Below are 16,278 nucleotides of genomic sequence, written 5' to 3' on the forward strand. Positions count from 1 at the left end.
TGTGGAGTAAAAGGAACACTTTTACAGTATTGATGGGGAAGTAAATTGGTGCAGGCACTATGGAAAACAATATGGAGGCTCCTTACAAAACTAAAAATAGAGCTACCATATGATCCAGCCATCCCATTCCCGGGCATATAACTGGAAAAAACAAAAACTTTCTTTTGAAAGGATACATGCACCCCCATGTAAATAGTAGCACTATATACAGTAGCCAAGACATGGAAACAATCCAGTTGCTGATCAACAGATGACTAGTTTAAGAAGATGTGAGATATATATATCAGTTCAGTTCAGTCACTCAGTCGTGTCTGACTCTTTGTGACCCCACAGACTGCAGCACACCAGACAGGCCTCTCTGTCCAGCACCAACTCCCAGAGTTTACTCAAACTCATGTTCATTGAGTTGGTGATGCCATCCAACCATCTCATCCTCTGTCATCCCCTTCTCTCACCTTCAATCTTTCCCAGAATCAGGGTCTTTTCAAATGAGTCATTTCTTCACATCAGGTGGCCAATTCTTGGGCGCTCAGATCTTTATAGTCTAACTCTCACATCCATGACTACTGGAAAAACCATAGCTTTGACTAGATGGACCTTTGTTGGCAAAGTAATGTCTCTGCTTTTTAATATGCAGTCTAGGTTGGTCATAACTTTTCTTCCAAGGAGCAAGCATTTTCTAATTTCATGGCATATATATATATATATATATATATATATATATATATATACACACATAGTGCCTGTGGTCACCCAGATGGTAAATGGTGGAACTAGGCTCAAATCTGGACAAGCTAGTATTAGAGCTCATGTATGGGAAGATTTTTCATTCCTCTGGAATCAGCAGCTTCATAAAGCAACTTCATCATTTAGCATAATAAATTCGCACAATCCCCGGGCTCCTAAGGTACAGCCTTCCCTCGTTTCAGATAATGGTGCCCACTAACACCAGGAGTTGATTACAGTGACTGGAATGAGAAGGAAATTAGAAGTGACCGCTTGGAGGAACAATAAGGAAGGATTAATTTGGGAAAGATTCAGAGAAGGAAGCCACCATGTATGTATGCATCATGTACCAATCATGTGCGACTCTGCAAGGTGGAGGCAATACTCTCTCATCAGCTGTTGTGAGCTGGCATCTCTGTGGGTATGACGTCTGTAGCCCCACCCTGAGGGGATTTTAAGAGGAAAGATGGGATTATTGCTGCCAGTGCTGGAGAGGAACTGGATGAGGTGGGCAGTTTACTGCCTGAGAGTGTCCCACTGGGAGGGAAAGAGACAGATGTTGGCAAGGATAAGCAAGGAAGAAACAGGCGAGACAATTTCCTGGGAAGGTGGTCAAGACCTCTGGGCCAACTTTTGTGGGGGTTCCTATTTTGAAATGGCAACCCACTCCAGTATTCTTGCCTGGAAAATTCCATGGACAAAGGAGCCTAGCAGGCTACAGTCCATAGGGTCGCAAGAGTCAGACACCGACTGAGTGACTGACACTTTTACACACTATTTTAAGAGGGTCAAAGTTAAACCTGTGTCTCACAGGATTCCTCCTCCTCTGAACTCCAGGGTGCCCTGGCCTTTTCCAAGAGCTTCATTTCTTCTACCTCCCTTTGCAGAGAACCTTCCATGAGCCAGGACTGTGCTGGTTCTCCTGGGCCTTCAAAAATGACGTCTGCTCTCTGGGAGCTCTCAAGTTTATAGGAGGCAGGGTGTCAAAAGTTCATTAACAAGAAGTCTCTGGGGTTGGACTGCCTGCCTTGGGCCCCAGGCTATACCTTGCTGTTGCGTCACTGTAGCGGGTTACCTAACTTTCCTATGTTCCAGACTGCTCATCTGTGAAATGATATTTACCTCACAAAGCAGCAGAGCAAAATCACTTAGCAAACTGCCTAGCTCAAGATAAGCACTCGATACACGTTTCTGTTATAAGCATGAAGTGGAAGGGACAGAACTGAGGTAAGGGGTCTGGGAGCACAGAGGAGGGAGTGACTAACTCTGCTTGGAGCAAGAGCTGGTCACTGATAAACTCTTCAAAGGTGAAGTCGCTCAGTCGTGTTCGACTCTTTGCGACCCCACACACTGTGGCTTAACCAAGCTCCTCCGTCCATGGGATTTTCCAGGCAAGAGTACTGGAGTGGGTTGCCATTGCCTTCTCCAGAGGATCTTCCAGACCCCAGGTTCGAACCCAGGTCTCCCGCATTGTAGGCAGACGCTTTACCGTCTGAGCCACCAGGGATGTTATTAAAGCCTGGGGCTTTTAGGAGGAAGTCATGGAGAGTTTAGGAGAGTGAGCATCATGAAGATATTGCCCAGGTGATTCTGATATGCTATATCAGAGAACCATTAACTACTTAGCCAACAGAGAACCATTAACTACTCTTTAAAAGTAACTTTGTATTGTTAAAAGTTACATTTCATAAGCCTTGCAAAATAGAGAAAAGAATCACCTATACTCGTAATACCCCAAATCCACCCAACATTAGTATATGGTGTCCCCATCTTTTTCCTCATGAATCTTGTTTTTGTTGTTTTAATGGTTTTAATTATAGTACATGTAATAGTTCCTATTTTTGCCTTACTATGCAATCATAAGAATTTTTACTACATTGTTTTCCTATTTTAAACTTCTTTTTCTAAACATAAGTAATTTATGTTCTCTTGAGAAATTCCCAATGTCAATTGGTATAAAAAAGGAAGTGCAGATCTCAGTAGTCCTACTACTAAGAGATAATCACTAAGCATTTTTATGTTCTTCTAGATTTTTTCCTATGGAAATGAACACATATAGACTTTTTAAGTTAAGAAAGTTATTTTAGGTTATTTTATAACCTGATTTTCACTTAATTACATAAGTGTAGTCATACATAATTGTTCCCAATGACTGCAGATTTAATTTCATGTCTATATCAAATTTATGTAACTAATCATCTATTGCAGGATTTTAAGTCATTTTCTCTCTGTGTGTGCATTTCTCCACCTGTGGATTGACTGTAATTTACTTTAACATTCAGCTATTTTTGGATATTTAAGTAGCTTTACTTCTTTTGCTTTTGCTATAATAAGGAACAATGCACTGAAAAACCTTGAGGAATATGGCTTTCCACATATTTTTAATAATTTCCTGGCGTTGAAGAATGGGTCAAAGGGCAGGCTATTTTATGATTCTTGATTTGTATCATGAAGCTGCTTTCAAAGGGTTGTCTGTATCAATTTAGATCCTTTCAGCAATGTATTAGTATCAGATTTTCACCTTCCACCCAACTACCAAAGGAGATAGATGGAGGGGGGATATTTTCCCTGAGCAGCAAACGAGGTGCTCATATGGACCAAAGAGGACAGGATAGACAGGAGAAGAGAAGAGGGGAGGGTGCACATGGCAAATGGAGGGAAGCAGGAAGGAAGAACCAGAAACAAATGTAAATATTTATGGAAAAGTTTGGATTTTCTTCGAGAAACATGAATTACTTTTCCAGAAAAATACAGACGAATGGTTAATATGAATATCCTCCTCTGGTGACAGTCTCTGCTAACAGTTTAAATATATTATTCCATATTATTTCTTTTATTAATATTAATGTATAACTTATTTTGTTTTTAAAGATCTAGCTTCATACTATACACACCACAGTGCATTCCTACCGGAGATTTTATCTTAGGCACCTTCGGTGAGCAGATCATTTTTAGTTTAACCGTCTAATTGCTTTGCCCCCTTTCCCTGCCGAAGGACTCACCCTGCCCCTCATCAGCAGTTCCCTGACCTCGGCAGCAGTCCTTTGGAGCAGTTCTGCCAAGTGCAGGCCTTCTGCTGCCTCTGTTTGCCTTTGACCCTGGCCGCTGCTTAGGGGGTCAACCCCAGGGGGCCTGAAGACAATCCCTGGGTCGTGAAGCCAGTAGCCAAGGGCGAAGGCTGGTAGCTGCTTACGGTCCTCTGGGGACCTCACCTGGACCCTCCTTGCCTTCCACTTCCAGAACCTCCATGCCTAAGATTAACCCAACTGTTGTTGCCAAAATCTCCTGTCCGAACAAAACTAAACTCATTGCCTTGGGGCAGGATTGGTCTGGCTTTGCTGGCTTTATGGCTTCTCTCCGTAGGTCTGGCCACCACCACCAGACTGCCGTTCCAAGCGTTCTGACCGGCTTTTTCCAGACCTTATTTTGGGCTTGGAGCGTCAAACATCTGGCCTGAGGCATAGCCCCCACGTGCTGCCCGCAAGCCCTGGCCGCTTGGTCTGACTCAGTCTCGCAGCTTCTGCAGAACCCCTTGTCAGCCTCGTGACTCAGTTTCTCCATTTGCTCACGCGCGCCAATAGCATGAGGCACTTATGCGGAATGCGGAGGTGCCTCCGATAGCTTCTCCAGAGTACGTGCTCCCAGGCGAGGCCCCAGAGATGCGCGTCTACGCCGCCCAGAGCTCTCGTTCTGGACGTGTCCTGCACTGACCCTGGTAATGAATCCGTGCTGCCTGGGGTGGCAGTGACTCGGCCAGGTGCACTGGCAGGAGTGCTTGAGAGGCATCCTCTGGAGACCCGCCCACCATGGTTCTTGAAGGGACCAAGGCATAAAGGGGCTGCCGGGGAGACAACCAGTGCCCGCGTCCGTGCCCACTGCCGGCCCCTGACGCAATCTGAAGCGCCCTTGCTGCATGCTTGATCTGGGAAAACCTCCTCCGCCGTTGCATCACTCCTGCCAGGTTTGCTACAGAGGTGGAGTCGAACCAATCAGCGGGCGCGCTGGGCCCGGGGCAGGCCACGTAGTTACCCACTCAGAGGGCGGCGCGGTTAACTGAACAGGAAAATCCGAAGGTGATTGGCCAAAAGGGAATTTGCCCCGCCCCAATAAACGCGAAAGCTGGCTGCGAGGGGTAGGGCTTCCCGGCCGGAGGGTTTAAAGAGCGCCTCGGACGGGGCCGCGCAGCTGGAGCGACCAGGCGGAGCCAGGCCAGGTGTGCGCGTCGGTCGGTCCTTCCGTGCCCGCGCCGGAGACCAGCCCCGGAGGCCGCCCGGGCCCGTCCCTGTGCCCGGCACCATGAAGCAGGAGCCTGCAGCCCAGAACTCCCCTCCCGCCTCTCCGCCCTCCTCACAACCCCTCTCCGAAGACGACGACCCCCAAGCGTTGTGGATTTTTGGGTACGGCTCCCTGGTGTGGAGGCCCGACTTCGCCTACAGTGACAGCCGTGTGGGCTTCGTGCGCGGCTACAGCCGCCGCTTCTGGCAGGGAGACACCTTCCATCGCGGCAGTGACAAGATGGTGAGCATCCGACCCTGCCCGGGTGAATGACGGGGGTTGGGGCAGGATAGTGGGCGCTGCGCTGGTGCCCTGGAGTATCCGGGCCTATCTGGGCTGACAGTGACTCCGTCCAGATGGGGGAAATGGGAGAACCTTGCAGGGCGTTGTGACTTAAATTTGTGTACCTAGTGGGTCATTGTGTGATGGCTAGAGCCTGATCCTGTGGATCACCGTGTTGATAAATATTTCTGATGACCAATCTGGGCCACTGCCATATGTTTACTCTTACATACATACATCACTCCCTCCACTCCCGTGCCCCCCACCCCGCCCCCCAAGAGTGGGGCTATTTGAGGCCTGGGATAGAAGGGTTACTAAGGGTTTTCTCTACCAGTGATGGCTGAACTCATTTCTAACTTGTTTTCTTTTTCAAAATCTCTCTTGCCTCCCTAGCCTGGTCGTGTGGTGACCCTCCTTGAAGATCGTGAGGTAAGTGCCAGAGTCAAGAAAGAGATCCAGCATGGAGGGGTGCAGACAGGCAGAGCTCATGGACCCTTGGCCTCAGGCTAGATTAGATAGATAGCCCTCTGACTGAGAGGAAGGTTGAGTCTTGATAAGTGCTGCTCACAAGAATCACCTGAGGATCTTTTTAAAACATAGATTTTAATATAAGATTTAGAGTGGCCTGAAACGCATTCCTAACAAGCTTACAGGTGATGCCATTGTTTCTCAGACCAAACTCTGAGCTGAATTTTTGTTCTCCCTGGGGCTAGTCCGCCTTCTCAACCCTGGTTAAGGGAGGGTGAGGGTTTGCTATATTGATAGTAGAGGGCTCATCAGCAGTCTGCCCACTTCCCTTATCGAACACAGTCTTGGATGGGATCAGAAGGAACTTCGTGACTGACTGACTCCGGTACCCATATTTTCTCCCAGGGCTGCACTTGGGGTGTGGCATACCAGGTGCAAGGAGAGCAGGTGAGCGAGGCCCTGAAGTACCTGAACGTGCGGGAGGCGGTGCTCGGCGGCTATGATACCAAGGAGGTCACCTTCTACCCTCAAGATACCCCTGACCAACCACTCAAGGCATTGGCCTACGTGGCCACCCCGCAGAACCCTGGCTACCTGGGTCCTGCCCCCGAGAAGGCCATTGCTACACAGATCTTGGCCTGCCGAGGCTTCTCCGGGCACAACCTTGAGTACTTGCTGCGCCTGGCGGACTTCATGCAGCTCTGTGGGCCCCAGGCTCAGGATGAGCACCTGGCCGCCATCGTGGACGCTGTAGGCACCATGCTGCCCTGCTTCTGTCCCACTGAGCAGGCTTTGGCACTGGTCTGAGGGGCTGAGCCCCTGCAGGGAGTGCCTACATGGACATGGGGGCCAGGTCCCCACTCCAATGCACACAGACAGACTTGATACAGCTGGAGGTCACTGAGAGGACTTGGTGGGCCGACAGGGGCCTCTCTTAAGCCCCTGCCTGTCCACCAGCCCCTAGATCTCCTGCTTGACAACGATTTACTACTTGAAACTTTATTTATTGCACCATGTTGGTGTGGTGGGCAGGGTGGGGGGCCTGCCCTAGATTTAGGGGAACTGCTGAGCAGTGCCCCACCCCAGGTGCCTGGTGCCTGGCTGGAATCCCCCCAGTGCTGCTACTGTCTCCATGCTACCCAGGCCTCCATCTTCCCAGGGAGCCTCCAAGAGCCTTGACTGTCTGCCCTCCCCCTCCAGACCAACCATTCCCCAGCCCCAGAAACACCACCTGCCAAGGGTCCCAGCCTGCTGGTGAGGGTGTACAAGGGAGTAAGGAGAGGGAGCCCTATAGGATCTGAGGCCCTGCAGCCTCACAGCTGCTGAGGCTGAGCCAAGGCCTCTTCCCCATGTGGCTTTGTTTCCCTGTTCCTCTGTCTTGTCTGTCTGGGCTACTTCTGTCTGTCGGTCTATTCCTGGGAAGCTTATCACTGTAGGTAGGCCCTGGCCCCTTCCTAATCTGTCCCATACTGTAATCCATAAACTGACCTCATTATCTGTGCTGTGCTGGAATATGGTTCTTTCTTCAGATGGGGGTTTGGGATGAGTGAGGGGGTGTGGCCCCGAAAGACTCATTAGAGGGGGAAGGGCTCCCTCTTCATCCCCCGTGGCTCTCCCAGAGAGGGACTGCTGAGCAGGCAGGACTGCAGGGTTCTTAGTGCACATGAAGTATGCCCCCCAAGGTATGCAGATTCTGCCTGGGCCGCTCCACTTGGCAGCCCTGCGAGTAGTCCTTGCCAGTGGCCTGGTAGCCTGCATCTCCCCCCAGCTGCTCTGAAGAGGTGGACAGGTGTGGAGTTCACATCAGGTCTTCCTCCAGTTGCAGGGTCAGCTGCTGCCTCTTCTTGATAGGGAGGCTGGACCTCTGGCTTCCTGATGAAGGAGCCATGTGGGTTCAAAGGGCTTCAAGGGCAAGGTGATGACAACTTGTGAGACTGCTGCCAGTGCAGGCCTGGAGGACCCGCTGGCCCTTTGACTTCTGAGGTTCAGGAGCTCGTTCTTGCCTCCTGGGCCTTGGTGTGGGCTGTGCCTTCCCTGTCACCCTGACCTACCTGCCAGGACTCAAATCCAAAAGGGAGGGGTGGCTGGGCACCCCTGGTCTGCTGTTTGTTAGCAAACATCTGCCTGCCTCTGGCTACTCTTCCCTCCCCCAGCCCTCCCCGCCGCCCCGTGCAAGTCCCGGACCCCAAGATCTCAGCCCGGCCCTGGGCTCCTCAACTGGAAATGGCCCCTCAGTGGATTGACCCTTTACTCCTTCCTGGACCTGTGGAATGGGTGCAGGGGCCAGATAAGGCTTTTGCAGCAGAAGCGCCTGGCTGTAACCCAGCCTCTCCCTCACTTGCTCAGTGGCCTCCAGAAAAGCCGCCTCTGAGCCTCTGTTTACCCTGGGGTGCTGTGTGGTGGGTGTTGCCGCCACTGTTGTTACGGCTGGTGCCCTGGTTTGGTCTTGGTGTCCTCAGCAGGGTCGGCTCCGACCAAGCTGGGCAGCCGTTGTGCCTGGGAAGGGTGCCCATGTCTTGGCAGCCTCGTGTCTTGGCCATTGATGGGAAAAGGAGTCCAGCCAGGTTCTTCTGGGAGCTTGGTCAGGACAGCACAACAGGAGGAGGTGACGGGAGGCAGGGAACCCTGGGCAGCTGCCTTCTGTGGCAGGGCAGGACCAGACAGCCAGTCCTGGTACTCACATCAGACCCTGCTCTATATGAATGGGTGTAAGGGTGTGGAGAAGGCAATGGCAACCCACTCCAGTACTCTTGCCTGGACAGTCCCATGGACAGAGGAGGCTGGTGGGCTGCAGTCCATGGGGTCGCTAGGAGTCAGACACGACAGCGTCTTCACTTTCACTTTTCACTTTCATGCATTGGAGAAGGAAATGGCAACCCACTCCAGTGTTCTTGCCTGGAGAATCCCAGGGACGGGGGAGCCTGGTGTGCTGCCGTCCATGGGGTCGCACAAAGTCGACACGACTGAAGCGACTTAGCAGCAAGGGTGGGGAAGGTCACTTGCCTGCTGCACGTGGTCTCACATAGTTCAAGTCATTCACTCATCAAGTATTTATTAAGGTGCTGCTATATGCCACGCACCAATTTAGACACTGGAGATACAACAGAGAAGAAATCCTGCTCCTCAAAGACCTCTGAATGGTGACCATTCAGCCTGAAATGTGTCATGATGGTAACAGGGCACTCAGTGTAGAAACGGCTCTTGACCCTGAGGTCCAGGGGAGGTCAGGGGAGGCTTTCTGGAGAAATTATGAGCTTGAGAAGGGGTCTCTAGCAAACAGAGGCAGGAACAGCTTGTACCAGAGGGGTGCAAGATCAGCTCTGCTGGGACAGTGCGGTGGGGAAGAGGGCATGGGGCAAGATGGGTGGCAAGACCTCATTTCACTGGCTGCTCTGGTGAGCTGTGCTGTGGAGGTGGAATTCCTCCTGGGTTAGTGGGGGCCCCCTGTGGATTCTGAGTGGGGAAGAGGCTACTACAAAAGGAACACTGGCTGCTGTGTCAGACTGGAGGAGGAAGGTCAAAGGCCAGTGAGAGGGGAGGTGGCTGGAGCTGTGGGGTACAGTGGGAAAAGACAGGAGGGTAGATTCGAGAGCCATTTGGATAGTGAGGTCAGTGGGATTGCTTGTGGCTGGCTGATGAGAGAGTAGAGGGCCAGGGTTCTCGGTGCAGTGGCAGCGTTGGAAAGGGTGGGGATGGAGATCTGCCTGAAGTTTGTCTTGGGGGTGCCTGTGGGGCAGTAGCATGCACATGGTATCCCTGGCAGCTGGATATGTGGGGCTGGGACTCAGGAAAGTCACATGGGTTGGAGGTAGAGATTTAGGAGCTCCACCCATCAAGACAGTGCTTGAAGCTATGGGAGCAGAGAGAAAAGAGAACAAGCCCCAGGCCAACCCTGAGGCCTCCGGCCCTGGTAGGGTGAGCAAAGCAAAAAGGGTTGGGAACGAGCAGCTGGAGAGGCAGGAGGAGAACCAGGAGAGTGTGGTTTTCTGAGAGCCAAGGTCACACTGCTGGGATGTCAAGGGAAATGAGACCAGAGGAATGTCCACTGGATGAAATGCCAGGGGGTCCTCAGTGGTGTCAGTGGTGGGGAACCACAGGGTGGGGCTGAGAAGCTAGTGGGAGGGAAGTAGACAGCTCCGCAAAAAGTTGACTCTGAGAGAAGAGAGAAGCTGAGAGGTGACTGAGAGTATGGAGAAGGCATGGAAGTCCAAGGACCCCAAGAGCTTCTGTTGATATAGCAATTGACAACATTTAGTGTATTAGGAATTGAGAAGTGTAAAACATATTTTATCAAATAAGAAAAACCCATTATATGTTAACATTTTAAGGAAAAATGATTCTACTTTTTTAATGGAAGCAGCTGAATTCTCATCCAAATTCACATATAGCTCTTGAAAACTCTCCTGTACCCTTGTGAGAAAATTAGAGTGAAAGGCTAATAACCTCTCAGTAGTGTTATGAAAATCGTTTTGACCTCACAGACCTCCTGAGAGGGGTTTGAGAACTCCCAGGAGTCCCTGAGCCATTTTTATTTATTTATCTTTTTATTTTCTTTTTTAGTTGAAGGGATTTAAGCAGGATGGGTGCCCAACCATAGACCACTGGCATTCTGGGATTCAGGAGTTAGCAGGGATCTCGGAAATCATGGCTCAGCGGTAAAGAATCTGCCTGCAGTGCAGGAGACATAGGAGACATCGATTCCATGCCTGAGTTGGGAAGATCCCCTGGAGAAGGAAATGGCAACCCACTCCAGTATTCTTGCCTGGAAAATTCCATGGACAGAGGAGCTTGGCAGGCTACAGTCCATAGCACCGCAGAGTCCCATAGGGTCTCAAAGAGTCCGACACGACTGAGCGACTGAATACACACACAGAGAAATCATCATTTTGTCCATCATCCCTCAAGGACATCCTTCTAGAGAACAGGGGATGAGTAGGAAGGATCAGTCAATTCACTCGAAGTTTATTGTGTCTACAGCAGGCTGAGGGGCCCTGGACCTCCAGCTGCGGGGGAGACAGACTAGCAGAGTCTCTCTCACACCTAGCCTGGGGCAACTCCGAGCTCAGGGAATGGGGCAGAGGCAGCCGGGTCAGGGAGGGCCTTAAGGAAGCTGCTGGAATCCACGGAGAGGAGGCGCACTCCAGGTTTGTGGGGATGGCGTCAGCAAATGAGGGAAGGACAGCGAGGAGGAAGCCTGCAGGTGTTGGGGACAAGGTGGCAAGCTACCTTGGAGTCAGTCCTTAGAGCAAGTGTTAGACTTTATGTTGCAGGGAAGTAGAGTTCTGTGGTGATGTTTTTGTTTTTCCTCCCACAGAAGGGTCTTTGTTTGTTTTTGTTCTTTTTGTTTTGTCTGCTTGTCAAGCAGACCAAGTGTTGTGTTCGGGTCTGGGCTTAAGGAGGCTTGTGCTGTGGCAGCGGAAGGTCATGAGGCGGGCAGGGGCTGGGGAGGGCTGAGCTAAAACCAGGAGCAGGGAATGTGGGGACACCTCCTGGCAGCCAGTTGAAACGGGGGATAAGCAGGAGGGGATCCCAGGGTTTTGCTGCGCAATACAAGGGCATGTGAGCAAACACGACTCCCCCCTACAGGCACCTTTCTAGGGCTGACAGGCTCTGGGGGTGCTCCAGGTGGCCCCCACACTGGGTCCCAGGAGGGAGATTGTTCCTCTTAGGGCTGTCGTTTCTCTGAAGACAGTGATGGCAGAGACGCAAAAGGAGCTGGACCTCGAATAGGGGACATCTTGTCTTTCCCCAGGCCCGGGTCTGAGGAGGGTCAGGGCGCTCTGGGGCCAGGTTGGGGGGACAGGTCACAGGGAGAGTGTCACTGTGGGCCTGGGTGGGCCGCGAACGCCAGCCTCCTGCCCCAGCTCTGGGATGACCACACACTCCAGAGTGCCCGGTAGACAGTCAACAGGCCTAGTTTGCTCCTGTTGTCCTGAGGTAGTTATTACTTTCACTCTCAGGAACATCCGGGTTTGGGTAGTTTAAATTGCATGGTGGCTGTGGGAACTGGGACCCAGCAGTTTTTTGCTGTTGTTGTGGGTTTTTTTTTTCGTTTGTTTAGTTCTATTTTTCAGCCATGCAGGATCTTAATTCCCCACCAGGGCCTGAGCCCATGTCCCCTGCAATGGAAGCACCCAGCCTTAACCCCTGGCCCTCCAGGGATGTCCTTGAGCAGGGCTGCTTTATCTGGTGCCTGTCAGAGGCAGCTGACCGAAGCCCCTGACCGCCCCCGTCCCCTCCTGCCCTCCTTGCCCTGTCCCTGGACCCCTGGCCCCTGCCCAGGGGCGCGAGGGCACCACTCTTCTCTGCCCTTTCCAGGTGACCTTGGAGAGTCCTGCCAGGCCTGTGCTTCCTGATTCAGGGTCGCCCGGGCATTCCGTGGGCGTGAGGGAGAGCAGACACACCCTGAAGGCGCAGCCACCAGGCCCTCTCCCCCGTCACCGTCACCAGCCCTGCCCCTCCAGGAAGGAGAGGGCACCGGGGGCGCCCACACCCTCCCACTTGATCAGGGTCCCTGCCCTGCAAACACTCCTCAGGGTAGACCCTTCCCCCCACTACCACCCCCTCCAGGAAGGTAGAGCCCCGGGGTGAGCACCCTCCTCTGTCACCCTTAAACATGGGCCCGGTCTCCTTTCTCAGACCTGCTGCTGTCCTCCCCAACCTAAGGGTGCCCTGTCCCGCCCTCCCAGCTCTCCCACCCCCACCCTAACACTTGCCTCTTTCCCCAGACGACTGTCATGCCCTCCAAACTGATCCGTGTCCCCAGTTCGGTGCCCTCCTGGATATTCATCTTCTACACGATTTCAAATGTAACTCTGACCACCAATCTGCCCACGGACGAATTCCCATAGCGCGCTGTGTCCCTAGGGGTAAACATCCCCACCCCCGGCCCCTCCATCCTGCTCCTGCTTGCTGTCTCCTCCCACCCCGTGCTATTTCTGGTCACCATGCCTTTGCTTCTACTACTTTACCCACGCGACACTGTGCCCAACCTTCTCACAGCCTTGGGAACTCAGCGCCAGCATCGTGCCTGCTGTTGACCTGGGTTGGGGCTGTCTGGGGCGCCACCTCGTGCCCAGGACCCCACCCGCAGGGACGTGATCTGCTTCCAGAGATGTCCCCACTAGGCCCCGCCCATCCCCCTTCCCCAGGGTGGGAGCTGAATGTCACTCTGCACGTAGCACAGCTCTGGGCCTCACAGAAACTCAGGGGACCTATGGGGAGTGGGGTTTAATGAGACACCCCTTCTGAGTGCAGTGTCATGCTTCCCCTTGGAGGGAAAGGCCCCGTGAACACCATGGTCACGGCCAAGGGAGACGATGGCCAAGCTGCCTCCTAGGGCCAGCATTCAAAGTGAATGTTTCTGAGCATGGCCCAGGAGTGTGGGACGGGGAGCTGCTGGGGCCAGGGCAGACCAGCGTGTGCCTGACTGGGGCGGCACTGACCTACTCTGGGCCGCCCCTTTCTCCCCTTCAGTCAGTCAGAGAGAGGTCAGGCCCTAAACACACACCAGGGGAAGGGCCACCCTTTGCAGGCAGGTCAAGGGCAGGGTCTGAGCCCTTGCTAGTCCTCTCTGCTCCGGGCACCAAGCTGGAGGGCTGTTTGTCCTTGTCTCCTGGGCTAGGGCTCCCTGTCCCCACAGGAGGGGGAGCTGGGCCCTCCTGGGAACAACCTGAGGGTGTTGGTGACTGGGGGAGGAGGGGACAGTAGTCTTGTACCCACCTGTGTCTCCTCCCCCACCCCCATGGTCAGACTCATGCCAGGCAGGCTGTCATGCCCATGCCAGGTCAGCAGGGTGGCTCTGTCTGGGAGGATGCAGAGTCCATGGTGTGAAAGCTGCTCACGCGGGGTGCCTGAGTCATCCACCCACAGGAGTAGGCCCTCATTCGTGGGGATTTCTGCATGAAGGGAGACCCACTTCCTGCTCACAGGTTGCTTGCTGCCCTGAGAGGCGTGACACACACCTGACATGCCTGCCACACGCCTGCGATGTCCAGGGTGCCTTCTCACTTTGTAATCCACTCTCCATTAAAGCCTCATCCCTGCTGGCTCTGGCCTGGCTAACTCATCACGCAGACCTGAGGGCTCAATTGAGATGTCCCTTCTCTGGGAAGCCTTCTCTGAACCTTCTCTACCTGTGCATCATGGCCTGGCTTTGGGGCCCTGTCACGCATCTCTGATATCTGTGCTTTTTATCTTGCACATTTGATGGCACTGTGCTCCTTCTTGGCCTCCCCAGTGGACTGTGCGCCCTTGATGTGCTTCCCAGAGCCTGCACACAGAAGGTGCTCACCTTGTTTGCTGAATGAAAGCCCATGCCCTCAGTAAGAAGCAGACCCTGGCAAGGGGAGGATGGGGTCTGGGGAAGCCATTCTGGGCTCTATCTTCACAAAAGGGACAAAGCAGCAGATGCGGGTGGGCCAGTGGGGGTGCAGGGGATAGGAGGAGACAGACCTGCAGTGATTATCCTCGACCCCAGATCTGCCAGGGCCTTATACCCTGGGCAGGACATTGAATCGCTGTTCAGATGCAGAAGAAGAGAACTGGGCTGAGGTCCAGAGTTTCCAGTCCTGTTTTAAGCCTTGTGTCTTAGACCAGGCACTTTTCTTCTCTCTGGGTCTTCATTTCCTCAAATGTAAAATGAAGAGCTGCTGGAGAAACCTGCTCCCATCCAGCTCCAGGGGCTGTTCTTTTACAGGAAAGACATGGGCTTGCAGTTGGAGGGACTGAGTTCAAGAACCAGGGCTCTGTGTTCCCTGTGGGTCCTGGGCCAGGTTATTTAGCATCTCTGAGCTGCAGTTTCTTCGTCTTTAAAGCAGGAATGACAATCATATCTCTCGGCTTCTTGGGATTAGATGTGCTATCAGGCGGAGACCCTTACACACTTTAAAACATGTGAATGGTGGTTATTATTTAACGTTGTCATTTTCCACCAACACCTAATTAGTTACTCACCAGAGTGTAAGCTCCACAAGGGCCAGAGCTGGCACCTCCCTGTTCATTGCTGTGTTCTTAGGGCCAAGCTTTGAGCCTGGCTTATCTCAGGCCTTCAAAAAATATTTGCTGGACAGAAAAATGGATAAATGAAGTTTGTTGAATGACTGTATGAATGAACTCCGTTCACTTAGCAGAGCACTGAGGACAAGTCAGGTTGATGGGCAGAGGGAAAAGGGTGTGGAGGCACAGGAAGAAGGGGGGTGTTCCCTGGGCTGCCCCACTTTGCTGTGTTGGGGAGGGTGAGTGGAGAAAGGCAGGAGGGGAAATGGAAAAAACAAACTTGGACCATGAGACAAGCCATACAATTCTGCTGGGCGTCTTGCATGTGGCCCCTCTGTGTGAGCCGCCTCCCTGGTGAGGGCCCACCTCCACCTCACGGCACTGCCAGCAGCTGGGGAAAGGGAGGCGAGAGGAGGGCTGGGCCGTGGTGGCTTGTTTACCAATAGCACAGTTCTCCTGGGTCATGACACAGCCAGCAGCATCTGGCCCAGCTAAATATATCTCCTCTGCTGGCCTGGACCACACAGCCAGCCCCTCAAGGCCAGGGACCACCCGCTTGTCCCTCTGGGCTGGGCCCCGGGCCTCCTCCTGACCCCAGAGTTCTGTGTCCCCAGAGAGCCAAAGGCTAATCAGGGCCCAAACCAAATGCAGTTGCTGGCTGAACCCAGGAAGATGGTTTCATTTGGAATGGTCCCTGTGGGACTTATGGGGAGAAAATCCAAATTTTCCAGCAGAAAGACAACCAAATGGCCCATCTCCCCTCCATGGCGTATTTGCAGTCATTGTGAATGTTTAGGAAGAATATTTATTACTGTTCAGAAAACATTTTACTCTTTTTGCAGTACTTTCTTAACATTGCTGTATAATGTTAAGTGGAAAAAAAGAGATACATAGTATGAATACAATCATGTATTTAAAATCATAGAAATATGTCTGGAAGGAATCACTAGGAACTGTCAACACAGTTTACCTCCCAGGAGGGGAGCTGGGGGCCAGGGGTTGGGATGGAAGGCAGACTTTTTATTCTTATGCCCTTTTGTATGTTTTTGATTTTCAACTGTACAAATAATTACTTATTCATAAATAAGTCAAGTATATAATAAAATGCAGAGCTGCAAAACAAAAGTCCTGAGCACAGAGGCCCTGGATTTCCTCTAAGAGGTTAAGAGCACTGATTTGGGTGATGGGCCATGCAGAGAGCTCCCTTTTCTACCCAGAGGAAAAGCTGGCCCCATGCCCAGGTGAACCAGAACACCTGTTCTGTAAACCCAGAGCAGGTATTGATACTCAGAATCTAATGTGAGGGATGTGAAAAGCCATATCTGCCTGAAAATATCTCTGCATGGTATCTGAATTTCTAGTCTATGCTTTTCCCTGAAATTCAGCTTCTCTAAAGTCCCCTTGAAAACATTAAGGTGCTGGGGCGGTGCTGACCTGTTATCATTTTATCAGGAGAACTGAATTGAAATTGGAAGACACAGTGTAAGAAAATCTTCACTAAGGGAAATATCTTACTTTCGTTTGGCTTTT

General features: G+C 52.2%; 1 protein-coding gene across 1 annotated transcript; it reads left to right on the forward strand.

Moving 5' to 3' along the window:
• Positions 1-4,885: 4,885 nt before the first annotated feature.
• On the forward strand, positions 4,886-7,253 carry CHAC1 (ChaC glutathione specific gamma-glutamylcyclotransferase 1). Its single transcript, XM_055537407.1, has 3 exons — positions 4,886-5,244; positions 5,677-5,712; positions 6,157-7,253. The coding sequence occupies exons 1-3, from the start codon at positions 5,023-5,025 to the stop codon at positions 6,556-6,558; spliced, it is 660 nt and encodes a 219-aa protein (XP_055393382.1). The 5' UTR covers positions 4,886-5,022; the 3' UTR covers positions 6,559-7,253.
• The last annotated feature ends 9,025 nt before the right edge of the window (positions 7,254-16,278 follow it).

This window comes from Bubalus kerabau, chromosome 10 (assembly GCF_029407905.1).
Source record: "Bubalus kerabau isolate K-KA32 ecotype Philippines breed swamp buffalo chromosome 10, PCC_UOA_SB_1v2, whole genome shotgun sequence".
NCBI lineage: Eukaryota > Metazoa > Chordata > Mammalia > Artiodactyla > Bovidae > Bubalus > Bubalus kerabau.